Genomic DNA, 27070 nt, shown 5'->3' on the forward strand with positions numbered 1-27070 from the left:
GAAAGCGAGGGGGAAAGGAAGAAAGACAATAAATAATCAAGTTTGCCTCTGAAAGTAAGCTTGTTTTAATTACTGTTAACATGCTGGGATTATAAGTCTGAGAATATAAAACAAAACACTTCCCAAACAGAGGAGAAACAAGGAGACCAACAGCTGTGTTGATGAGACAGATTGAACAACGTTCAGACACACAGATGTCCCACTTTCCAAGCACAGAGGCAACCCACTATTCTGCTATGTGGCTTTTACCATTTTGCTTTTACAAACTTATTTCCAGTAAGTCAGCCCCACAAACAGACATGCTGTTCAAGCACCAAGTTCAATGCTTTAAAAGCTTTAAAAGGCTCGTGGTAATGGACCGTGAAAAGACAGTAAGAACTTCAGCTTAGGAAAACAGGAGTTCAAAATAACGTTAGTAACATATTTTGAAAAATAATGATATTTAAGTATCCCACCCCTTCAAATGTCATAGATGTTATGAGAGTGGTAATGGCACCAACAGATATTTCTGAAAACTTCTTTTATTCCTTAGAAATAGAATATATCTTCTGGAGATAAAAATAAGACAAAAGAGTTGCACATTCATTTTTTTTATTATTTTAGAAACACGTATTTTGATAATAGTTATCTATTAGATATAAGGAGAAACCCACTCTGTAATTTTTCTTTATTATTCCTGAAATTAAAAGCATAGCACAAACTAAATCAAAGAGAAAGCAATCTAAAATAAGAATAATTGAAAACATATGTAGATCATCACAGAGGCAGCAGAAAATATTCAAATATTCTGGCAGCTGTCAACACTGTATACAAAGAACAAAAAAGTAGTAGAAGAACAAGAAATAAAGAGTGCTTAAGTTTTAGCTCACTTATCTTAAAAGTTAGGAAACTGCAACAGTAATAAGTGTGACCGTGGGGCTACTTTCAGTTAGAGGCTTCAATACACACTGATTAGGTGCGTGCAGACAGAGTTTTTGCAAAGTAGACAAAACCCAAACATGGTATGGAAATACCACGCTTCCAAGCACGGCCTCCACAGCCAACTGTTGGAAGTCAAAGCCAAAGCCGGTTTGCTCCTCCTATTTGCAGATGCACTTAGCATTCATTCCCTCTCCTTTTCACAGCTAAGTAATTTCACAAAGACATTAGAAGACTTCAACTTGAATTTCAGATATATGAGTTTAACTCAATAGCTGCCATTCACACTTACAAAAGACCAGTCATGCTGAGTCTGCCTAATGCTCTACCTCGCCCAATACAGTTTCTCCGCATCTAGGTAAAAGGCCTGTGGACAGTAACTTGTGGTCATGTAAGAATGCCTTCAGAAAACATAAAGACTCTAAATTTTTCAGCACTCTGGAAAATGGATCAGGCTTTCCATGCATGCTATTATTGTTTTAACTCACCTTGTTAAGTAACCAGCTGTTTTCGTTTCTCCTTCTACCAGAGAGTACTATATTCTTTAGTGAAAAACCAGGAGAAACGGAAGGACTGCAAGGAGAAACTGTCATAAAACGTATAACAAGACTGCTTAAGAAACAGAAGTGAAATTTGTCAAGGGAGAAACTTCAGCTTCTGAGAACCTGAAGCTCACATTTAGCTGGCTTAACTGATCGTACCAGTCAGTAATTTTAACCATGACAGGCCACAAAAGCAGACAGCTGACCTTTGCATATTAATTCATGCTTGGGCAACCTATACCTTTCAGTTGCAAGCAAAAAGATCACCACAATGGGCACAATTTAAGCTAGCAACATGAGTATTTTGAACAAATTTTTTTAAATGTGGCTTCCAGTCCTTCTATTCTTGAAAGACGGTGTTTTTCCTGCCTCTGTGAAAAGACTATGAATACTTCAGTACCCAGTACCCAGGCATGAAACTAGCATGATTCTACACTACTGTATCAGCCATGCTTACATATAAACTGACCAGAAATACTTCACATTAGTACTCTGTTGGTGGAAAGAAAAAAAAGCAGTGCAAACAGTCCAGAAAGCCACTACAGTTATTTTTAGAGAATATGTAATACATGGCAAGAAAGAATCTGTGGAGTTTACCAAACATAAGAGAGGGAAAAAAGAAAGAAAGGAGGAAAAGAAAGGGATCTCATTAATGCATCAACCCAAAATTTGCTAGGTGAGTCTCTAGCATCTGTTCTTTATAGCAGATACACAGAAACAACCATGGCTGGTCACTTTCAGAGAAGTCAATAAAGACAGTACAATTACAAGAAACTTTAACTTCTATACAAATTCGTGATGGAAAAAGGAAAAAAAAAAAAAAAGCCTGAATAAATATCAGCAGTGTAAGCTTTTACACCTTCATTATTGCCCCTAAAATTATTAGAACAGAGATCTCACAGACCACTGAAACACGCAATGTGAAAGAGGTAGCACCTTTAATCTCATGAATGTTCCATGTCAGAATTCTTTCCAGTCTCAAAAAAAAGAACAGAGAAATGAGACAGGTAAATTTTTAAAGAGTAAGATAAATCTTCAACATCAGCAATCCCCATTAATTGGAAGCTCCTCCTCTTTATCCTCTATCCCTGCCTGGGACAAGGAATATGCTGCACTAGAAGCACAGCAGGGCTGTCAGTCTGCCCTCTCGCAACTCCCCTTTGCTTACATTTTAGGGTATTTATAGAAGCATAGTAACAAGACATGTCATATACATGCTTAACAATAATTGTAAACATGCATACAAAATACACACAGATACACACTTATATATAATATCAACTATGCACACACAGATAAAACACAGCCATGCCCAGCGTTTATTCCTTCCCTGGCAGTTACTTTTTCATTCAATTACTCTAGCAAAATTAGACTTCCAGATAAAAGGAGCTGTTGAGTGATTGTTAAAACCCTCCATGCTATAGCACTAATGACAATAATTGAAGGTAGAGAGGAAGAAAGAAATTAACTTCTTATTTAAGGATGTAAAATTTTGTCTGCTACTTGTCCCACTTTATTAAAAAAAAAAAAAAAAAAAAAAATTGCAGAGTCACATTTTCGGTCTGTGAAAGAACTGTCAGATTCTGAAACCTCATTTTCTATAACCAGTAATGGTCTACTGAGAAAATTACACCAAATTACAGAAATATGGAACATCCTTATTAAAAAAATATTGTAATAGGCAACTTGGGTTTTCTTCAAGCCTTCATGAAAATGGTTTAGTATTTGTCAAATAATAATTTACAAATCTTACCTGTTTAGTTCTTGAAGTTGCCTTGGGCAACAGACTTGCTGACAAAACTGATGCAAATGGAGAACAACATAGCTCAGGAAAAGGATTTGGAATTGATGGGAGTTCCAAAATCTTGCCGTCTGTCTTTTTTCTCCTGTTCAATAAAACACAGAATAATAACTATCACAAAAACTGCCATTAAAATTGCAGTAATCAACTACATTGCGTGCCATGCTAAGGCACCAGTACCCCGATAGTTGCTAGTTGCAGCAATTAGCTTCTTGTACGGTTATTTTTTAATCAGTAGGCTGAATCTATTAACATACAGTGCTTAATTCTACTTGAAAGCAATCCAAGTATTCAGCTCTGAATATAAAGTTGTTTGAATACGGGTCTTTGCAGAGTAAGAGCATGGATATATTTACATTGGCTCCTAAGGACATTGGTAAATATTTTGTTGTTCCTGTATTCATGCCATTCCCTATGTACAAATATTACAACAGCGGATGCACGTAACTTCTCAGTAATACTTCCCAAGCACATCACAACTACATATTGATCAAATAGAAACTTTTTTTCCTCCAGAACCAGGAGTCAAAGTGATTGACAAGACCGAACAGTGCAGAACAATACACTCATTTCTGTCTCCAATTACTTTTGTGTTTGAATCTCCATAACCCCACCACAATACAAATGGCTCAGTAGCTTCTGGTGACTTAAATCTAATTGTGTCACAAATATCAGCAAGCAGCACTTGCAAGAGTTGGGAAGATAATCACTACTAAACTTGCAGAAGAGTTCCATTAGGCACTGGCTCAAAATATTACATTAATAAGACGGTAAAATAAGACGCTGCTGCATTACAGGACATGGCCGTCTTACACAGAAAATATCAAGGAGCACTTTTTCTGCTTGATTTCATTTGGGGAGCAGGACCCAAAACACCCCAGGTATTTTAACCTGCCAACAGATAACTAGACCCTTCTGCATGTGTGAGCTGATAGCTCCAAGCTTAGTATTTATTACATTCATCGGTGTTATTCTAGATGTTGCATACTGATTGGTACAAAAGTGTAGGAAACCATCAGAGTACAGTAACTGTGGAACAGCAATGGATCTCTTAATGGAAACCCACGCAGAACCTTCACTTAAAGTGGTACTGAGCACTAAAAAAAAAGAGTAGAAACTATCTGTCGTATGCGGTCTTTCGATACATCCTGAACTCCAGTCTACCAAAACCGATCAGATGCGTCATAAAAAGCCTAGTCACATGTTCCTCGCCCAAAACCAGAGCTCCATGGCTTGAATGGTCAGCCCTAGCGGCTCCAGCCCGGCGGCACGAAGATGGCTCGCTCTGCCCGGCGCTGCCTGTTGAGGAGGAGCGGCTCCCTTCGCCCCGAGCGGGCAACGCCACCTCTCTTCATCTCAAACTGAGAAACCTCTTTTAAGAAAAGGGAACAGTGGGAGATGCTCCGCATCAACTGCATTTCGTAAAACCTCACCTCGCAACTTTTCAGTGCGTTCTGGGGCCAGAAGCTGGGACTGGGAGCCATCCCGCCCGCCTTTACCTCTCCCCTCAGCGCCAGCCCCTCCCGCAGCGGAGCCGAGCGCTTGCAGCACCGCGAGGCAACTTCGCACCACGCGCAAGTCGTGCCCGGCCGCCCCTCCTTCCACAGCGCCCTCCCGGCGTCCCAAAGCCTCACCTGTCGGGGGGCGGCGGCGGCGGCTCCCCGCTCGGAGCCCGGGGCGGCGGCCTGGGGCAACGCACCGCGCCGCGAGAGCCGCTGCCCGCGGGCTCTGCCGCCCGTCCGGCGCCGGGCGGTGCACCGGGCCACGGGGCGGCCATCAGCGACGGGGACGTCCCGGCTGCGCGCGGGCGGCACGTCGGCCGGCGGCCCCGGCGCCGCCGGGCGGAGGCTGCTCTGCCGCGGAGGAGGGAGGAGGTGGAGGAGAGGGGGGTAAGCGCCGCCCGGGCGGCGAGCCGTACCGAGCGCCTTCCCCGGCACACACGTGCGCGGGCGGCGGCGGGGGCGGGCGGCCGCCGGCTCCGCGCCGCGGCGGGCAGGGGGAGGAGGCGGCGACCCGCGCCCTGCAGCCCGCCTCCTCCTTGGCGGCGGGACCGGGCGGCGCGGGCAGGTGCGCGGCCCTCGCGTCAGCTGCCCCCCTCAGGGCATCGGGACGGGCCGTCGCTGTGGGAGGGGGCGGCGTGCTGCCGAGCGGCGCCCGACGGCGGCGACGGCGCGGGGTACCGCCCGCCGCGGGGCTCGGCCTCCGCGCCTGGTCGCTGAGTAAGGCTTCCTCCATCGGTGTCTGTGGCACCTCGGCCGCCCCTCGTGCCGCGGTGGGACCCGCCGCTGCTGCCGTCTACGGGCAGCCTGCCCCGGCAGCGTTCTCAGCGCCTTGCAGGTCATTAACCGAGCTGCCCGATCCCTCTGTGAGGTCGGGAATTCACGATTACGCCTCGCAGAAATGCGGAGTGAGCAAAGCTGGGAAATAAAGCCGTTACCTTAAAGCCGAGCAGGCAGCTTGGGGAAGAGCTGCGTTCCCAGCTGGGCCGAGGGCGCGCGTTCGGCCTCAGCTTCCCCGGAGCAGAGCGGGAAGGTTTGCTCCTCGTGAGGAAGCTCCGGCTCTGCTTCAGCTACACGCGATGCCAACCATGTGGCAGCTCCACGGCTGTTCTTATCAGCGTTCATCCAATTACTCAATAAAAATACCCCCTCGCTGCGTGGAGAACAGTTTCACAGCATGAAGCGGAATGTGTAAAATCACGTAAGCCATTGAATAGGATAGAAAGGTAAAATAATTCAGAGGTTGCGCTCAAGCCCTGGCAGAATCAGCTGTATGTAGAAACCTGATTTTCCTTAACTCACTCAGAAGCAGAGCTGACGTCTGACTGATGAGAATAGAGAGTGCTTTGGGATAAACATGTTTTTCTGTTTTCCTGAGCCCACTGAAGAAATTCTCCCACAGAAGCCAAAATTTTGAATTGGAGAAAGATGATATCTTTTTTTTTTTTCCTGAAATAGAAGCAATAATCACAGTTTTCATTTTAGCTGAGTTGCAGATGATTTTGCAGGATATTTTTTTTTCAATGAAACTAAGGATCCCTTGTCTTGAGAACAGTTCATTCTGTGTTCTGCTGACAGCAGAAGTGCAAGTGTGAGTTGATTGAGAATTCTTATATACAGAGACTGGCAAACAGATCCGGAATTTTACACTGTCAGATGATTGATTTGATTTGTTTGTTGCTTCCAAAGGGCTATCCTTTTATACATTTGCACAGGCCAGACTAATTCTGTCTAACTGATTCACTTGTAAATATGTATGTGGCATACAAAGCTTCACTTTCTTCAGAAGATTAGGAGGAAGGACAACTGTGTGTGTGTTCTGGTTGGAAAACTGGGCTCAGGAAGAGATAAGAGCCCTTCAAGCAGCTATCAGGTTTTAAAAAGTTCAACCATGGAAGGAAAGTATGTTTTGAGGTTTTCGGCCTATTTGGACAATTTATTTTGTAGCTACAAATTGAGGTACATGATAGATTTTTGTGCGTTAGGCTTCATCTCGTAATTGTTTTTAAATGGAAAGCAAATAGAACAACACAATTAGAATATTATCAAATAAATATTTACTTGCTTCAAAATAACTTTGCTAGGTTTCTAATGAGTCACGGCAGCAAAAGAGCCCCTTGTATAAAAAGATTTTTTAAAGAATGAAATGCTGTTATAATTTCACTTGAATGTAGTAATTTAAGAATTCTTAAATTCTTCTTGTAGACCATCCTTGTGCCTTCTGCTTTCTGTGCACAAACAAGACAATGCAGTCATCACAAAGCTGAGGCACAGGAAGACCTAAGGGATTGCTTCAGCGTAGCATAGGAAGCATTGTGTAGATGAGAATGTGGGACTAGTTTTTTCTGACTTACTTTCTCCTTTCGAACAACTGTAATAATAAGAGATTGCCAGAGTTTGACTGAAGAGATCTGAGAGCATTTGACCTGCACTCTGTTTGAGAGTAACATTTTAATTCTCTCTTTGAACAAGAACAAACCCAGTAATTGACGAACAATTACTAGTGCTGGTAATAAAAGGCTAGCAGATTTCTGCTAAGTCCTAGCACCAGAATACTTCTTGAACTGTGTGAATTGGCTTCATTTTTGTCATGAACATACCTAAGCTGCCTAGTCTACTTTTTCATACTTAGAATGAGGGCTATTCTACTGCAGAAGCTAAGACTTACATTTCCTCAAAGCCTAACTTCTGGGCATTCTTCAATCTTCAACTCATTAGGTTTGTTTTCTCTCTAAAAAAATGTCAGTTTTTTATTATCCTAGTGAGATCCAGGTGTTTCTCAAGTAAAATTAAAAATACATCCTGAAAAACAGATTCAAGCTATTCAGTATGCACCCCACTTTCAGAAAATCAAGCTCTTCAGTTCTCAAAAGCCCATATGCTATTTAGAACCACAGCACTTGATTAATGTGATAAAATTACACCTTTAATTAGAGTAAGCTTTCACAGGTATTACTGACAAAGTTTAAAAAATCCAAACTATCTGGTGATTATCTCTAAAAATTGTGAAGGATTTTTTTACTTCCCCCTTCCACATGTTATCCCTTGTTTTAATCAAAGTATTTTGTCTGCTTTTTTTTAGACTTGTCTAAAAAACGTGACTATAGTGTCTTAAAGATGGTTCTGCATAGAAAAACAGTACCACACCTTTACACCATCTTCTGTCACAGTACCAATAGCAAAGAATTGTTTCTACTGAACCTACTAGGTTGAACCAACGTAAGTAGTTTTATTTTCCCAATATAAGGCTATAACCATGCTCAAGTCTTATCTCCCAGTGTAGCGTTTCCTCTACAAGCTCCATCTGTAATTTTTGTGACTTCATTGTATCAATGCACTCAGAATATGCTGAATACACATTAAGTTTTCTTCCTTGTGGTCCTGACATCAGGAACTGTGGTGGTGTCATTGCGCCTTCTTGAGCACTTTGGAAGCTCATTTTTAGCTTTGACAACTGGCCCATCTGTTTGGGCAGTACTTCAAGAGAGCCAAATTTATCCCGTAAACACTCGGAGATATCAGTAGTCAACTTTTTGGCAGTCATGCATAACTCTTTGAAAGTTTATCTGTGGTTGAATGTTTTGTAGGAGTTTTGCCTGTTGTTATAGTTGACATCGAATGTTAGGTTTAGAATTACTGCTAAAATGTGTATCTTTCACTGCAGATAAGGAAAAGGTTCCAAAGGATTAAATCAGTAATGCCGAGCCCAGTAGTTTCCAGAAGCTGCTATTCAAACTAATCTGCAACCTCCCTCCTCTATGCATGCTTGCACAAACCACACCACAGTAATGCTTCCCCTGACTTAATGTTCTCCTTCTACACTTCTGTCTAGAAGCAGATTTGTGCTGTGTCTTGTTACTTAGTTTGGGCTTGGGATTTTTCTCTATTGAAAAGTATGAATACTTAAGAGTACTTTTGTAAGAAATTTGAGCTTACAGGTGGATTTTACCTCTAGCTTTGACAACAGTGTTTGCTTTTTCAATAGCAAGTTCTGTGATTTCCTGTGACAGCTTTGACCTCAGACCAGAACATCTCCCTTCTGGAATGTCACCTTAAACTGCAACACATGAACAGAATTAAATTCACTGCAGGGTTTTGAGGATGATCAATCAAAACGAAATGAGATCTCATGATTTTAGAAATAGATCTTTGTAGCTAAATGCAAAAAATGAGGTTTGATATAGGTATGAGTGGGTGTTATGCAGGGGCTGTCAGATGCAGGTCAGACAAAATGATATACTGGCTTCTGCTCCCTCAGTCTAAAGTTGTATGAAAACAATCATTCAGCAGCATCTATAATAGACTGTACACTAGCTGATGTGATTTGCACTGGCCAACCTTGAAAATCTTTAGGGCACAAAGTTCCATTCCAATTAGAACCGTGAAAGATCCAGGTGAATGTTACATGTGGATGGATTACGTTGACTAAACCTTCATCTAATGGGTCTGAACCCAGTAGGCTATGTGTAGTCTTTTGGGTAGTTATGAATGGATGAACTGGATAATATACTGCCACGGTTATTTGTGGAAGAGAATTATCAAGTGTCAGGGAACTAATGACACTGCCAAATGCTCGTAATTACAGTATTGCAGTGGAAGAAACAGTTTTATTTGAATACATTTCTCTGCTCCTATTGATCCCTTGTATATATCCGTGGGACAACTAATGTTTTCTTAGTGCCTCTGGAATAAATACAGTGAACAGTGAACAACTTTAAGTATCGCATAGCTGAGAAAATATGTAGTTAAATTTTAAAAGTAGTATTTCACATCAGTAGAGTATTACTGATACTTTTTGTATCCTCTTTTCTAGAATACCTTATACAAAGAGAGAACCCAATTTCTGGCCATGTGTATCTTCAGAATGTTGTACGCAAACATATTCACTACGGAAGGAAGGCTGCATGTTACTATGCTATCTGAGACCATTTGTGTTAATCCGGAGCACAGAAATTCAGGTGAGGTGACATGTTGGGAGATCAGATTAAAGATCCTTTAACAGTAGTCATTTTGTAGATGGGGAAACAAAATGCAAGCATTAAGTAAAACAAACAACACAAAACCACCAAGGAATGTAGTGTTAAAAGGAGACCTTTTTGCATACAACCACACCACTCCTAAATCCCAGCCATTTGTGAGTTGCTGCCAAGGACTCTGAAGCAATAGTACAAAAGCTTACCTTCTGATACGCATGAGGGGAAAGGGAGATGAGGAGCTATTTGGGGCAAAATAATATATATATATGGTCAGACTCACATAGGTTAGTATTTAAATTCTGCTATCAAAGTACAAGTTTGGTACAAGAAATTTATAGTCAAAATGAATTATGTATTTTTGAAAAAAAAATGATGTACAGTGACTCATCTACCTAAATGCAAACTTCTACTAATTTAAATACCTATTCTACCTTGTCCTAGGGAGAGATGGGTTTCGTGTTCATCTGCTGTCATATGTGACAGCCCAGTATGTGTTTTAGCTATTCTTGGACACTAAATATGGCAGCAGACACTTGTGTTTAGGTGCCTAAATTTTACTTACATTGTTTCTTCTCTGCTTCTCCAACATGCAGCTTACAATATAGATTGTCTATGAACTTATGAAACGAAATGAAATTCTACTGATTTTTTTCTTCAAAATTTGTTTCTTCAAGTCATTAGAATGACATAGCCCAGATTTGCACCCACAAATTTGCACCAGTCCTAACACAGCAAAAACAATATTAAATCAACATACCTCTGCTTGTGCAATTCAAAATGCTTTGAAAATGGGCTCTGGAATGGAAAGCTTGGCTGGACTTTATGCAGAAATTACACCGCTCCCAAATAACAGAAAGTAAAACAAACAAACATTTATCTGACCAGCTGGGATTCCTGGTACTGCAAATATTGGATAGTATCTGCCACTATCTTAATACATCACCTGATAGGGCATTTAGGACTCTTTGTGATGAATAAATCCCCCAACATTAACACAAAGAAATGGTATTTGCTCTGTCTCAAAAGTTTTTCCAAGAAATCTATGTTCAGGGAGTATAGTATGGAATAAACCTTTAAAAAGAAACCTGCTGTTCATGTTTTAAAAGCATTGTGCTGAATAATTGGAAGTTTTTACATTAAAAAGTTATTCATGCAAAATTTAGGAATACTATGTATCCAATACTATGTAACAATCTAATCACTTATTATGAACATAATTATAACAAAATCAGTACACCTAACATTTTAGTGCATTTTTTCCCTTCATTCAGGTGTGTAAGCATTTGCACCTTTATGTGCCCGAATGTCTTTAAAAACTAGCAGTAAGTAGGCATTTAGAGTATCTGACTTTATACATGATACCAGAACAGTGAGGTGATTTAACACAGGGAGAGAGACAGAACTCCAGAGTTCAACTAAAAGCAACTATGGCTCTTAGTGTTGACAGCCATTCCAGAAGAACTTTTTGTATCCTGTGACTACACTGGAAAACTAGGGAGAACTCCCTCCTGACTTAGGTAACTCAAATCTGACAGTGCAATTAATTTGCTAAGTGACTTTCAAAAGATCTAGTGGAATTTGTGGCTGAGCAAGGAATGCAAACTGCAAGTCCAAAATTAGTACTCTAGCAATCAGGCCATCCTCCTTTATAACTATAAAGGTTTCTTCTTTCTAAAAATAAAGAAGGCAAAATATATTAATACTTCAGTACTCCTGACAGTAATCTCTAAGGCTAGTCTAAAAGGTGATTCTGTACTGAGCTGCAGTGCTCTGGAGTTGTTCAGTAGCCACTCTATTTTAAAAGCCTTTTTTTTTTTTTTTTTTTAATAGTACTAATGTTAACATTGCAAATAGAAAAATTTCACAGGCCTCTGGCCAAGAAATCAGAAAAGCCAGATTGTGTCACTAAAATGTCCTAATCATTCAAACATATATACGTTACTCCGAAAGTAATGCCTCCTACTTATTTCCATGGAAACTAAAACAGTTACAAAGAGCACAATAACACTATTTGATAGAGCAAATTCTCAGCTACAAAACACTGTTTTCCAACATAGTCTCCCCTGTTATCTGTGCATTTCCAGCAGTGATGAACAAGAGCCTGCGTTCTGCACTCATAAAAATCTGCTTGCCCATCTGGAATGTGGTTTGTCTTTCATATCACTGACACTGCCGTTGAAACACACTGCATACCACCTCACTGTACTCACATCTACTGTTTGGTCTCCAGAAATGTACAGCAAGCATCAGTGAATGTCAGTGGGTGCCATTTTTTCTGCATGGAAGAATTCATTGACACACCTTTGCTTCATACATACTTCCACATCAGATGCCATTTTGTCAGACTGCCCCTCTGTTACATGGGTCACATAAAATGTAATAAAGTATTGGTGGAAAGGTTCAACCTCTGTTGCCATACCACCATCAACATCTGCTAACATAATAAAACAGGAGATACTATGTTGTGAGCAAACATAGTAAAACAGGAGGCATTACTTTCAGAACAGTCCTTAAACGTGGTGCACGTTAGGTACCTTGCCTAGATTCTTACTTACATTCTGTGAGCCTGCATGATTTTAGTGGGATAAGCTATTTGTCAGTATATCTGGAAGTAGCCCATTGTTATTGCATTCAGCACAAATGTAATGCAATCAGTGAATAGGGTTAATTTTTGCACGGGCTGTTTTGCTTCATTGCAACTTAGATTCAGGCAAAAATGGGTGTACAGTTTCCACAATATTTTGAGTTTCCATGAGCAACAAGAATTTACCATCTAAATATGACACCAGTCTTCTTTGAAAGTGGCTTTAAAAGAAACATATATTCCAATCTCTTTTATTAGGATGGCATTTACAGAACATTTCTCCTTTTGCTTATTTGAAAGGAAAATTTACCACTAAGTAATTTGTTAAGACATTAAAAACCCATTTTCTACAGATAGTTTGGCTGCCTCTCAAGCAAGGATGTAGGCTTCTATTGCAACATATTGGGAGCTTTTAAAACCAAAGCAATTCATAATAAATTTATTCAAATTGACACATTTCTGGTTACAATGCCTTCATTATTTCTTCAGAGTTACGAAACATGAATTATATCATTGTAACCACAACACCAGTCAAGGAAATCTAATTTGCTGTGAAGTATGTTTGTGAAGTCACCATGTAGTCAAAGGCATACATTCCATCATTTTCTTGTAACATTTTTTATATTAATGTTTTTCCAATGAATATGGTATTACACCCTCATTACGTTTTATTTTCAAACACATTCTTACACAGCAGTCTCTAAACTATATATAGCTACATAACAAATCAGAAATAATTATACCATTAAAATCTACTAGGTGTATACTGAAGTGTATTACAGATTTTTTTGTATATTTCAAACACTTTCTGTTTAAGCTGTATATGTATTTTTTCATCGTAGTTAGCTGACTAGCCAGTATTTTATTCAATTCAAATTAAAGCTGAATTAAATGAGCGCAGCATAAAATTCCCAAACCATGAGAACAGAATCAACATGAATGAAAAAAAAAAGACATTTTAAAGCAAAATGAAAAGGTTCTCCATAAGTATTTTTTCTCTCTTAGACTTAATTTATTAAATTCTCCCAACAAAATGAAGCGATGTTTTTTTAAAGGAGCTGATAGCCTCTTTTACATCTTCCTGGATGGAAAGATTTTTTTTTTCTCTTTCACTTTGCTGTCAGAAATGAAAGCTTGAACAGCAATTATTAAAGGTCTGAATTTGCATTTTTCAGCAATCTGGAGAAATGAGAACAGCTATTGTTACGATCATTATCGTTATGAAGTTTTGTCCACACTTCTTCTAACAAAGCTGTTGGTCAGCTGTTTGTTAGATGCCTTTCCAGTTATCAGATTATCTCATAATAAATTGAAAAGAACACCAGATTAAAATGATAGCTTCATGTATTCACAAATGATAAGTTCTCTATAAATGAATCAACTGGATGCAGTGCCTAATACTAGCAGCTAGCGTAGGAAATTTGCAGAAGCTAAAAATACAGTGATGGACTTGTTTGTAAATAGCTGATAGGACTTTGTCTCCAAACCCTGTTCTCTTTCCACCAGTCCTCCTTGGTGAGGCAGCCTCTTAGAACTGAGAACTGACCTCTCAAGCTTAGTACTGAAGAGCTGAGTGAGGGAGAACGTTAAAAACACAATAGATCTTAATAAAAACTTATTGGCCTGAAATACTTGTGAGGAGTAGCCTGGGAGAATAGAGTGCAAGATTCCTTCTGGAGTAGTGGGAGGCCTAGGCTACCTTTGCCAAAAATCAGACACATTCAGATCATTGTTTAACTGATCTGAGTAAAATAGGCAACCTCAGCCTTTCTCTGTAAATGAATATCTACAGACCTGCCTTGGATTACCTGCAAAGCCAGTTCAAGCATAGATCCACTAAAATGGTGTCTCAGAAGCTTCTCTTCTATATTAGTACCTGACAGGAAAATATGAAAGCCAAGCAGGGGGTTACTGTTCCTACAGAAGTTTGAAGCATGATTAGGTGATTATTTTTCTCACACTTTTCCCTTACAAAGATTATTTACTTGGTTGTCTTTTTGTTTGTTCCTTTGTTTTTCTCTTGGGGATTAGATGTCTGTACATCCCTTGTCTGTAAAGATGGAGCCTTGCATGGCATCCTCTGGTAAGTCTCAGGCCTGTATAGCTGCAAAATCTGTTGCTTCAGCAGTACTGTGGAAGACTGCAGTGAAGGACTACAGCTGCTGACAGTCTTTTTGCCACTGGCCTTTTACTGAACCTCCACTGCAGGGCCTGGGCAGCAACTGCCCATGTTCAGTCCATTGCAACGTAAAGCAGGAGAAATGAAGTGAGGTTTTGGATCCTCCCACTTTTGTAATGCTTTGGAAATGAGAAAAGATTAACTTTCTCTGTAGAGGCTGGTAATCAAAACAGTGGGAATACTTCTTGTTTTTTTTTCCTTGTCCTGCACAGGACACCATATATAAGCTCAGACAGATACTGAGAGAAAAGTTGAAAGACAGCATCTACATTTTCTGTACATTCCTTCCCTCTTTGTGTGCTGGTATGATCACACTCCCAAAGCTCTTGGTCTACCTTGCTGTACTCTATATGCAGACTGAGTAAGGGATGTATTAGAAGGGCCTCCCAAGAGGAGTGAACTCTGAGTCTGCTGAATGAAGGTGATATGCCACAGTAGTGGCAGTAGTCATATAGAACAACTGAGGTATTGCCATTATTTCCAGAGTTCAGAGAGTGAATACTTTTCCAGTGTCCAGTTGCTGCATAACTAAGGAAAAAGAAGTAATCTAACAGGTACTGTAATTTGTTTTCATATTGGGATTCCATTTTTCAGAGATAATAGAATATATCAAATTTTGACCCTTTGCAAACAGGCTTCAACAAATTAATTGTTGAGTAAAAAACTGAATTTAATATTTACAGTGTAATTTCTCACTGGAATGAAGACTCAATTAGAGTCTCAATGATTTACTAAAGACATTTTAAACATAATGTCCAAATAATGCTACATAAATTAAACATGATGTAATTGAGTGAACCGCTAAGTGGCTCATCTCTGTTGATTCATGTGGAAATCACGCAAATTTTACTGATCATTATGCATTCATTCAGTATTAATACAGATACCACGTGCTTTCATAGTGATTCCATTGTTACTCAGCATTCATTAAGTTTTAATGTACCATTAAGAAGTTATCAAAAGACTCATCTAAAAATAACACCACAAAGGTAGTTCATTTAAAGACAGTTAAAGAAGCATAATTCACTTTAATATTGAATACAAATTAAGTCAATAATGAATCAGCAGAAAAAAATTTAGGCTGTTTAATTGCAAATAAGACCAGAAAAAATATTTGAAGTAAAAGCATTCTCCATGTTCCAGATTTCTGGACAGCTAGCAACATTTCTATGCAAAAGTGATCATGCAGATAAGTACATGGCCTTCCTTCAACTGGTGCTGTACACTAACCTTCAGTATAGTCATTCACTACAGTGGAAATACTATTTTTAAAAAGAGAAGAGTACAAATTATGGCCAGATTACCTATCATATTCAGTTTGTTGGATGGGGAGCAAAAAAAGACGAGAAAACCAGAGCAACGTTAGTAGCTTGTGCAAAGCACCCTCTTTTTTCCATTTTTTGCCTGCTAGGCCTCACAATGTGCTTCTGCTAGCAAAATGTTTTTTCACAAGTGAACTCTAACATGTAAGCACAGGTCGGTCAGTCTCACCTCAGTGCTTGGCAAATTCATGAAGCAGACCCTCCTGAAAACTATATTAAGGCACATGAAAAACAAAGGTGATTGGTGACAGCCGACATGGCTTCACTAAGGGCAAATCATGCCTGACAAATTTAGTGACCTTCTGTAACGGCATTACAGGATTGGATAAGAGATCAACTGATGCCATCCACCTGGAGTTGTGCAAAACATTCGACATACAAGCACATGACATCCTTGTCTTTAAAGGATTTCAGAAGGTGAATTATCACCTTCATGCAATTCCTGCATGAAATAGGGTCAACAGAAATTTCCATCAGAAAAATTGATTGAAAACTCTTATGTAAAGGTGGTACATATTAGTCAAAGGGATGTCCTTATTGTAAGTTGGAGCTAATGAACAACTATCACAGTAAACTGAGCAACGTACATACCATAACCTTAAGTTTTTAAATATTTTGTTCATTGGCTAGATGAAAAGACCATCTTTGAATCAGATGATCACAGCTGTGACTAAATATGACTTAGCAAGTTCCAGTTCAACTGGATACATAGCAATTTAGAACCATTACATGGAACTATCTCTCATAAACTGTTGATCTTGGAAGGAGACAAATGTATCCTACAAGTCACTCATTATAGAAAATAGCCTTCTTTCATTATTTGCCTTAGAAACAAGCAATTGTTAGCTTCCCTCAAACAAGGAAAAGCCTCACTTAAAAACTGTGCTGTACATCCACACCACAACAGGTAGCATGATATGAGAAATCACCCTTGTGTAAAACCACTTATTGTACATGAAGACATGCATGGCACAAACAGACTGAATTGGGACTGGTGATCAATGCCTGTTTCAGTAAAAGAATGAGAAAGGATAAAAGCCAGAAAGTGGAAGTTTACAACAAACAAACAAGACAATTCTCCAGTTAACACGTGGTTAAGGTAAGTCACTGCTCAAAGTTTACAAGAGTTGAAATAATGAATAACCAATTCTTGATCAAGAAAGCTTATTTAGGCCTATGAAGTACATAGAAGTAATTCTCACTGTGGAATTATCTGAGCTAAGAACTGTTGAGATCATAGCTAAAGTAATTATTCTGTGTGTGCTATAATCTTATGCTTTTCCCTAAGTATCAGTTTTGATCCTTGTGAAGAGCCAAGAAATAGGCTTTGCAAACTATCAGTTTGACCCATACAGCTTTTATTCTTTAAAGTTGAAGCAGTTTATTGCTTGAAGATAGCACTGTTACCACCTGCTCTGGTGGAGCAACTTTTGTGTGTGAAATATGGTTATGTCATTCTAACCATATTTCTTTCTTTAAATAAAAAAAAAATAATAAAAAAAAAACCATTAAACCAACACTTTTTCTTTAATCTTGATTAGTTACATTATCTGAAGATCCTACAGTTCTTGTTCTATTCTCCTGCTTACCCAAATTGCTTAACACTTTCAGGTTATCAATCTGAAATATCTGCTTTTTATCAGGTTTTTCTTTGTTTGTTTGTTTTTCCTTTCTGAGACAGAATTGTTCCTGCTGGATTCAAGCTTGAGGTCTGCTATACTGCTTTCCCTCCTGATTAGTAGTGCTAATTAGCAGTGCCTACTGATCAGTAGGCAACTAACATTTCCCATCTTCACCAAATTCTGTTACTGAAGAGTAGTTTGTTACTGTAGTAGTTTCTGCAGCTGGCAACAGCTCCTCCTGCCCAAATTTACTGTTGAAGAATTAACCTTATCAGTACTACAGCTTTTGAAAAGGGTTAACAGCACACCCATCCTTGAAGTGAGGCACCTGACCACGTAAGCGCTTGGATGTCCATTTTTCTCCCAGTCCTCTACAATTTAAAAGGAAGTAATTTGTGATCCACTTCTTCACCTTTGTTTTACCCTCTTTGCATCACACAGGCATTGGAGTTTAGAACTGCAGCAGTTTAGCACGCTGTAGGGGCTTGCTTTGTATGTGAACATTATAAATGCAAGTGTACCCTGATGTGGTCCATATCTGTGTGTCTCAGTAAGTTTCAGATTCCAGAAAGCATTTAACTGACTTGCAGCATTTTGAAGAAATTGAATAGTTTCTGCTGACCAGATCAATCATGTTTAGCCAAAGTGACCAAATGCATCTCTCTCCACATTTCTGTTTAGTTCAAACGTTTCATTTAGAAAATTGCCACTGATATTACAGAAGATGATTTTCACTTTCTGTTAAATCAGAGATAAATTTATTTCACAGTTGCTTAAGGATTTATGTTTTTGTTCTTACTTTACCTTTTCAGTGTAGCCATTGAGTCTTAGCTCTTGCTCAGGAGCATACATTAAAGTAGAAGAGAGGAAACATACAGGCAAACATACAACCAGCTGGGGGGAAACAAAGTTGACTCCAATAATAGCTTATTCATTATTTTTGTCAGTAGAAATATATCAACCATTAAGAAGTCTGCTAGTGGTTAATGTGCAGTAGCACTAGTACACTAAGTACACTAGCACTTGGCAAGTAGCCACCATTGGCCAGATTTATACAACAATTTCTGCAGCTGCAGCTTCTGTGGTCTTAGATCTCCCCCTGCACTGAGATAGGCATCAATTCTTTACCCCGTGGATGTTCAGTATTGCATAAGAAGGCCCATTATTTAAAATTCCTGTTCTTGTATTTTATCACATTTCAAAATTAATTTCTATGCACTCTGCTGTGTTACTGTGTTCTTACTGCTCTGGCTGTGATGATATTAAATATCACAAGCTAAGCAAGGTCAGTCCAGCTTAGTACTCAGAGCGAAAGCTTCACACAAGCATGTTTACCCTCTGTGTGATACAAGAGAGATTGCTTTGAAGACAAAAATAGGAGGTCTAAGAGGTCTGTTCACATGATGTGACAATTTTAGTTATGCGGAGGTGAAAGCCTCAGCTCTCCAGAGAAACTGTATTCTAAATAATTGTATTTTCCATATCTTTCAACATTTGCAAAAGATTCATCTACGTCATTTTAGTGCTACAGTCTACACCCGACAGATACGTACAAAACACTTATCTACAACCACATCTCAGTTTCAGTGTTTCAAACCAGTGGAATCCTTATCTGAAAGTAAAGGCTATCAGCCAGTAGGCTTCTTTAAAGCCCTCACATAGCCTATGTTCCATGTTTTCTACTTTGGACCTCCATATGAAATTATTTCAATTAGCAAAATTCTCTAATGAGCACATTGATGTAAAAAAAAAAAAAATGCACTATTCTTTTTTCCATTCTTACCTATTAGAATTTAAATATCTGAATGCTACATGAAAGTAAGATACTATTTTAAACCACCAAACCTTATGCAGTAATATAACCTCATGCAGTAATCTCTGCATCAAGCTTATGATTTATGATCTTCACATATACAGTATAATGACTAATTCAAAGTTTTTTTGTGGGAAGTTGCTTTAATGGTTAATTTTTCTCTCTTGTTAGAAACGTTGACCTTCTTATGCGAGTCTTAGAGCTTTGACTCCCATTAGTGTCAGCAGCACACTAATTCATAAATCAGAGCAGGCTTAAATTTACACCTAAGAAATGAACAGAGACAGCTGTAAAGGAGTGATGACTCTAGTAAAAGAGAAACAGCTTAATATTTCAAGAATCACTGACCCAGTATAGACATCCTTAGGTGCTGTCCTAGTTCATTTAGCAAGAATGTCTAATCAAAGCCCCTGTGTACCTTAAGTGACATTATTTCATTAATTAATAATCTGATTAGTCCTCCTGACAGCATACTGTGAGACATTCAGGGATCCTTCACACTCGAAGATGTGAAAATATCTTATCAATTGCACATTTGATCAACAGTTAAGTTCAATATGAAATTCAGATATGAAGGAAATTTGCAGAGAATTGTAAAACGGCAATGCACCATTGCTTTGACATCATGTGAACACAGCAACAGTAAAAACAGAACCCCTTACACTGACAATTGCCCTATTTTTAAAGTTTAAATGGAAACCTTCTCATCTTTGAAGATTAAGGGAATACTTACTGAACATTTCTTAGCACACTACAAATTTTCATCTTCACAGTAAATTGAATTACAGGAGACTTCTGCAGATTTATAGTTCACTTAACTCAGTGCAACTAGATACCACAGCTGCATAAAAATGCAGACAAATCAGATGGTTAAATTGGTAAGTGTTTGATAGATATGTAAATACTTTTGAATATTCAGGTGATGATCTGTCTCCAGTTTTTGACACTAAATTACTAAGGGAATATAATATTTAATTCATACATGGCACACAGGTATACTATGAAGAATCATGCCAATGCAATGAAATTAAAATAATAGTTAAGGCTTTGCATTTTAGATATTTCAGTTTATTCTCTCCAAGGAGAAGGACCAAGGGAAAGGTCAATTAGCAAGCTATGTTTTTCTGGAGGAGTTCAAACTGATCTTAAAGCTTCCCCTTCCTCATCAAGAACTCTGTCGCCTTTTTACTGAGTAACGCTTGGGTCACTAAAACTAGCAAAATCTCTTATATTTCCCAATTCAGTTATACGTGGGTTGCTCTTAAACTAATGCCTTAACTTATTTCCATGGAAAATACAACAGATACCAAAGCACAATAGCACTGCTTGATGGAGCAAATTCTCAGCTACAAAACATTACTTTTTAACATAACCACCACCATTAGTTATGCGTTTTCACCAGTGATGAACATCCATTGCCAAGCATGTGTGATCACAAGCCTCATGGTCCATATCCACATCATTTTAATGACTGATGGTATTCCTTTATCTTAGAGATCTTCATGCTATATGGTACCATATAGTATCAAATCACAAGTAGTGAGCAAAAACTAGGGCACTGATTACTAAATATATTTCCTAGAATAGCAGCATCCAGTGGTTTAACATCTTTCAGCTGCAAATATGAGAGCTCTTCTCTTGGCCTCAAGGCCTCTAGTCACCACTGATGATTTCCAAGTATTCTCTGGTGATGAATTAAGCTCTCCCATCAAAACAGCTTCCCTTTTCCAGGTAGCTCTTAACTGTATTAATTAAAGCAGTTGTCTTGATTTTATTCCTCTGCAGAGTGAATAAAAGAATAAACTTTAATAACTAAAATATTTAACTACTAGTTTTTCTCCCAGCCATCCATTATTTACAAAGCCTTAAAGGCAGAATCAGAGCAAGATCCTCTTGTGCTATACCAGTATCTGCTGTTTCGTGATGAAAGAAAACTGTATGTCTTTACTAGGGTCTGTTATTTTGTCCATACAATTATACTGACATAATATTTACTGCAGTCCTTCATTTTCTTCCCCAAACATTTTGTTTACTGTTCAAAAGCAGCAAAAGGTATGAGAAATAGTTGCCTTGTGTTGGAAAACATCTCTAGTACCATTCCCCAAACTACGTATTTTTGGGCCAAAACAAAAACATACAGATATTTTCCATGCACGTAAGTCATCCACAACAAAAATTTACTTCTGCCAAGCTTAGGCTTGCTGTTGCTAGAAAAACTTGCTTTATTACTTAAGAAGATGTTTTCTTGTTTGAACAATTAACAAACACATCAAGTTAATCACCAAGAGTTTTAATAGAAGAGTTTAAGAAAAAAACACATCTCTAGCAATATAATAGCAAAATATTAAAATCTCTTACACGTATGCTGGAAGAAGGAAGAAAGGGAAAGTTTTGCTAAGCAATCTTGCCAGCTAGTAACAGAAAAATTTCAATTGTATTGTATTGACAAATTTCACAGTACTGCTGCATGTAGACATTTAAGCCAATTACCAAGCAAGTTCAGTTACACAGATGAGAAACCTTACAATTCAGGAAAGATGTTTTTAGTCTTAATCTCTATTACATACAAATTTGTTTGCCTTCAGGAGTTCACATCAAAGGGCAGCATAATTTTAACATGGAAGTGAGAAATACAATAGTAGTACAGTAGCCAAATGCAAATAAAAGAACAACAAAGCAAGGTTATTTAATCTTTCCCAAAACCCAGAATGTTTGGACTCCACACACTTGGTTGAAATAATGAACTATCATGTAGTCTACAGATGGAGATTACATTGTAGAAAATAAGATTTAGTCACCTCCAGCAGAGAAAACAAAAGTTTGAGAGCAAGTATGTAACCCTCTCCCACCCAAGATACAAACAACTACTTTGCAGTGCAACCTCTCTGTGCCAGTTATAGATCAGCGTGTTGTACAGGAATGCTTAAGAAACGGAATTCAAATATCACAACAAACACAGATGCTTTGTAGATTGCTAGGAATGTGTTACCATCTTCAAGACTGTCCCTCAAGACAAAGAAATCTAGAAAGTACAACCCAGTTAGATGCTACAAAGCAATTACCTCTTCTATCTCAATAATTTCAAGTGAAAGATGAAGCGGTGTTTTACAGACAGATCCCAAAACAGGTCTTTTGAATTACCATGTAAGGATTCTCCTTGGAATCAGCCCTTAACTGGAGGCAAGAACTGGGAGGAAAAAGAAGTGGTGGCAAGCACTGACAGAGGACTAAGTTGTAGGTATGAAAACACAAGAGAACAGCAGCGAACACATGTTCATCAGTTCTCTTTATGAACTTTATTCACTAAAATCTTCAAAGGGTTTCAGCATTAGGTTAACACTGTTTTACTTTTGATCAGTAATTGAGCCTGTATTAGAAAAGTAATGGGATTTCTGAGATTATTGCACAAAAACCTGGCAGCAATCCACCAACAACCTGTTGAAATGCACATACAGATCAGTTTCTGAAAATGAGTTATGCAGTGACTCTAAAGTATAAAATAAATATGTTGTTAAAGAATAGAAACTAAATATAATTATTTTTATTTAAATCAAATCCAGCAAGAAAATATTTTAATATGGCAAATATCCCAGCTGCATATCCATAATCTAGCTATTTCATCATGAATGTGACCCAATATCCACTCTCCCAAAAAGTCTCATCTTGACAAGAAATGCAAAATAGATAAAATATAATAGGAAACATTTTCTTTTTATATATTTATATATATATATTCATTCCAATTTTGGTATTTAACGCTTAGTCTCTATAAATAGAAGCTCTCTGACACAAGAATGCTTTATAAGTGTATTATCATGCTGTTTTAAGATTAAAATATTTTATATGAACAAGTGCAAAGTTCATTCTTATTCAAATACCCAATTATACATTTTTAAAATTTCATTAAGTATCAAAATTGGAATTTGCATTTTATCCATAAGTGACTGTATACTGATGAACATTTAAAAATATATCTAGTTCACAAAAGGCGTTGTTCATCTGAGTGCTAGGGAAACAGTATATACAATTACTCAAAGAGAAGATTACAAACATCATGTAGTGCTACTGTTAAGAAAAGTTTAAGTAGTACAAAAATTGCCAATAATTTATGCCCTGATTTTTTTTTTTTCTTTTAATATATTCTACCAGGAAAAAATTCAAGGAGATTTAAAACCAAAATACTTATCCCAACTACATCAGCTGCAGGAACAAAATCTTTTTCTTTTTCATTTTTTTTTCCTTTTTTTTTTTTTTTTTTTTAAAGAGAAACAAAAGTATCACATATAGTTTATCACATATAGTTTTCTACTAATTACAAATTTAATTTAACAAAGTAATACGGAGGCAGCATGTGGTAGATTTAAATTCATACAATCTGTTAAAGTAATATGCAACTGAAAATTAATGATCTAAAATCCTTAGATTGCTTTAAATCTGTAATTTCAGCATACTGCTACATTTGTTCTATCTTGAAGGCTGAAATCAACAAATTTTTGACATTCATTCCCACATAAGCAGAGCTCATCTGCACCTTCTCTTAAACCTTTTTAGCAGCATAATCAGCTTTATATAGAGAAAATTATTACCATAATTTACATATTCTAATAATCTTTTCCAAGGCATCAAAGGAACCCAGTGTCATATTCCTATACCAACTGATAAAAATATACTAATCACTTTCAAAAACTGGTAGTTACTGTTAGGGTGGCCTATGAAGCAGCAGTAAAGTGCAAAATATTGGGTATAATATCTAGCGATCCGCTTTCGCTTCTGTGGAATACAAATGGTTACGCCTGGCTCTCCCATTGACAGATACAGCGTTTGATGGAGGACCAACCTGAATGGAGGGAAAAAAGAGAAAAAGGAAATATTAACCTAACTTTTAACATGCTTCTGTCTGGAGTGTGTTACAGGGTATTAATTTAAGAAAAGTGTGATACTGTTCCTTCAGTTAGTGCTCTTCTCACACAATGAACCATCTCCTACATCATCTCTGAACAAAGCACATATATGCTGCAGAAGTAGGATTAAGTGTTTTTAAGTAATTTCAAACACTTCTGTCAAAAACTTCAGTGCGTAACTATTAAAAACATGTAAATTTTTGTCAATCTCCAGACCTGGTTGAAAAGAAATATATGAAAAAATCATTCAAAACAAATATTTTAAATAAAATATTGAATAGAACTGATTTTTAACAAAATCTGACAGTCATTTATGACATAGGAATGTTTCTTGGAGCAAACAACTTTAGATAGATAGCAAAGATCTGCTTTTCACTGTAGCTACATAAACCAGTAACTCCAGATGGAGTTAATGAGAGCCATGTGAGCAGCATACCACAGCACGGAATTTACTAAACAAAATGAAAACATTTTGAAGAGGAAAATAGTTAAAAAGAAACCTCAGTTGACCCATTTTAGGTTCGTAATTACTGAGGGTCCTATTCAACGTAAAAGGACAGAAACACAAAAGGCCACAGATCTTGGCGTTGCATACTGACAACTTATTAAGTAAAACAGAAAAAAGAGGATTTGGATAGTGGAGCCAGCTTACCCCCCACTTTTTACTAAATGACTCCCTCATAGAGCTGAAAGAATAGAGAATATGTTGAGAGGTAAATACAGAAGCAGGCACCTGACAGATCTTTCCCCACTTTTTTTTGTTGCTTTCTACATTACAGCATGCTTTTATTCATGCTCACAGCCTTTCATTCTAATTGGTTTTCCTGTCTTTACCCCCAGTCTCTACAGATGCTACATGGGCAAAGAACATCTCCCACTCACAGGAGAGTGAGAGAGGGACAGGGGAAGAGAGTTTTTAGTCATCGCTTCGCTCTTCGTAACGCCATACACACATGTACGACTGGTAAGGACTATGTGGGTCAAAGATACACTGAAACATCTCTATTAGAAAATAATGAACAACCATATCACTTTTTTTTTTGTCTTTAGTATGTCCGGTAACAACAGATTTCTTGAATTCTGAAAAGCACTTCACAAATTTATTTTTAAAATACTTGCGAGTTACTGTGTAGCCTGCATATATTTCCCATAGAATCATAAAACAAAGTTATACACTATGCAAAATAAATAAAAGTATTATTCACAGTGTCATTGGAAAAAATACCTTAATAAAAATGCTTGAAAATACATGAGCTGCTCTGAAAGCAATGCCTCCTATGTTATTACATTGGCTCATAATATCAGAGGCAGATGTTGGTGGTACGGTTGAACCTTCCCACCTATCTTCTGTTACATTTTGTTGTCACGTGACAGATAGCAGCAGAGGGGCAGTCTGATGTGAAAGTGCACATGAAACAGAGGTGTATCATTAAAATCTTCCTTGCAGAAAAAATGGCATCTATTGACATTCATCAACTTGCTGAACATTTATGGAGACCAACAGTGGACGCGAGCACAGTGAGGTTGTGGGTACTGCATTTCAGCAAGTAGTGACAGTGGGTCTCCTCCACTGGTGCAGATTATTACGAGCATAGCCTTATAGGCTCCTGTTCATTGCTGGTGAAAACGTATAGATAATGGTTGTACTTATGTTGAAAAATAGAGTTTTGTAGATGAGAATTTGTTCTATTAGATACTATTATTGTGTTCTTTGTATCTATTGTAGTTTCCATAGAAATAAATAGAAGGCATTACTTTCAGAGTGGCCTACATGTATTTGTGCAATCAAATAGGTATAGAAAAAAAAAATCAGATGGAACAGAGAGACATGACCTTTTAAGCTCCTCTGAACAATACAGTATTTGCTTCATCTGAACCTGTTTTTAAAGTGGCTTGTGGTTAGTGATATACAGAGGTTAGAAACAACACTCAGCGCGTTATGTAGCACTCTTACTACTAGTTAAGCATGCTTATCTAGCTGTGGACAAACTATGCATTTTTATAACCTTTGTAGGAAACAATTTTCCTATTCAGCATAGAAATACCAGGAAATCTGTGTCAGAGAGACTGTTGCAGTGCAATGCTGAATCAAAATCTCAGGTATTTAAAACAGGCGATTCTAATATCTACCCATCAACTGACATATTTTGATCATAGGGGAAATACAAATTTCAATTAACAATAATTTTAAAATACCCTCACATCCACTCACAACACTTCACTTGCTTTTATTCAAGTTTCAAGTGGGAAAGGGAAGGAAAACAAAACCTACTGAGTTACTTAAGTTTCTGCAATGAGAAGTTATTCTTCAATACAGAATGCAAAATATTAATGCTGAGTCAAGAGAGTTTTGTGTGAGACTATCATTAAATTGTCTGGTTACAAATCTAAAACAATAGATTTTTAAAGTCTGCACTATTTTACCCTGTGAGAGTGCATCTTAGGAGGCAGAAACCAAGCATCATTTTTCACCTGAGGGAGTGAAGGAAAACAGTCCTACCAGGACTATCGACAAAATATTGAGAAATCTCTTACTAATGATGCCAAGCAGGAGGCTTGAAATATATTTACTAAGAATTAGGGAACTGATATAGTCTAATAACTAGAAAAAACAAATATTCAAAACTTTTATCTACCTGACTAGAAAAGACTGCAGCTGAGTCTAGGATGAAGCTGCTTAGCATGTGCTTAAAATCATATATTTGTGCTATCTGAATATATGAACATACAAAGCTGTGTATACATTCACCAGTTCATTCTGCAAAACTGAACTCTCCTCCCACCTCCCTTCCCATGAAGAGACCCCATTCATAGCACTTCATGTCCAAGCTAACTGCATTTAGTGTCAGGCATTAATATGGTAATCTTGAAGGATGCACCATGAGTTCATTGTTATGGATGCAATGATGGAAA

The 27070-nt window shown here is 37.9% G+C and overlaps 2 protein-coding genes and 1 long non-coding RNA gene across 10 annotated transcripts in view; 1 reads left to right on the forward strand and 2 right to left on the reverse strand.

Annotated features, from left to right (window-relative positions):
* GRB14 (growth factor receptor bound protein 14) overlaps positions 1-5038 on the reverse strand; it is a 65102-nt gene extending 60064 nt beyond the window's left edge. The window contains exons 1-2 of the mRNA XM_048952599.1: positions 4896-5038; positions 3214-3346 (exon numbers count right to left, since the gene is read on the reverse strand). Of these exons, the coding sequence (XP_048808556.1) occupies positions 3214-3346; positions 4896-5038 (276 nt within the window). The remainder of the gene's footprint in view (positions 1-3213; positions 3347-4895) is intronic.
* Positions 5039-5703: 665 nt separating this feature from the next.
* On the forward strand, positions 5704-27070 carry LOC125696542 (uncharacterized). 3 transcript variants are annotated; one of them, XR_007378380.1, is made up of 5 exons: positions 5704-7979; positions 9574-9718; positions 14352-14403; positions 14984-16920; positions 24998-27070. It is a non-coding gene; the product is annotated as an uncharacterized LOC125696542 (long non-coding RNA). The 3 variants fall into 3 exon arrangements; XR_007378381.1 differs by lacking the exon at positions 24998-27070 and having other exon boundaries at positions 14984-17628; XR_007378382.1 differs by lacking the exon at positions 24998-27070 and having other exon boundaries at positions 16729-17628.
* The window catches only part of COBLL1 (cordon-bleu WH2 repeat protein like 1), a 74656-nt gene continuing 71058 nt past the window's right edge, over positions 23473-27070 (reverse strand). For all 6 annotated transcript variants that reach the window (XM_048952317.1, XM_048952316.1, XM_048952318.1 and 3 more), the window contains one exon: positions 23473-24093. In XM_048952317.1, the coding sequence (XP_048808274.1) occupies positions 24007-24093 (87 nt within the window). In that variant the 3' untranslated portion in view covers positions 23473-24006. The remainder of the gene's footprint in view (positions 24094-27070) is intronic.

Source organism: Lagopus muta, chromosome 8, assembly GCF_023343835.1.
Source record: "Lagopus muta isolate bLagMut1 chromosome 8, bLagMut1 primary, whole genome shotgun sequence".
Taxonomy (NCBI): Eukaryota; Metazoa; Chordata; class Aves; order Galliformes; family Phasianidae; genus Lagopus; species Lagopus muta.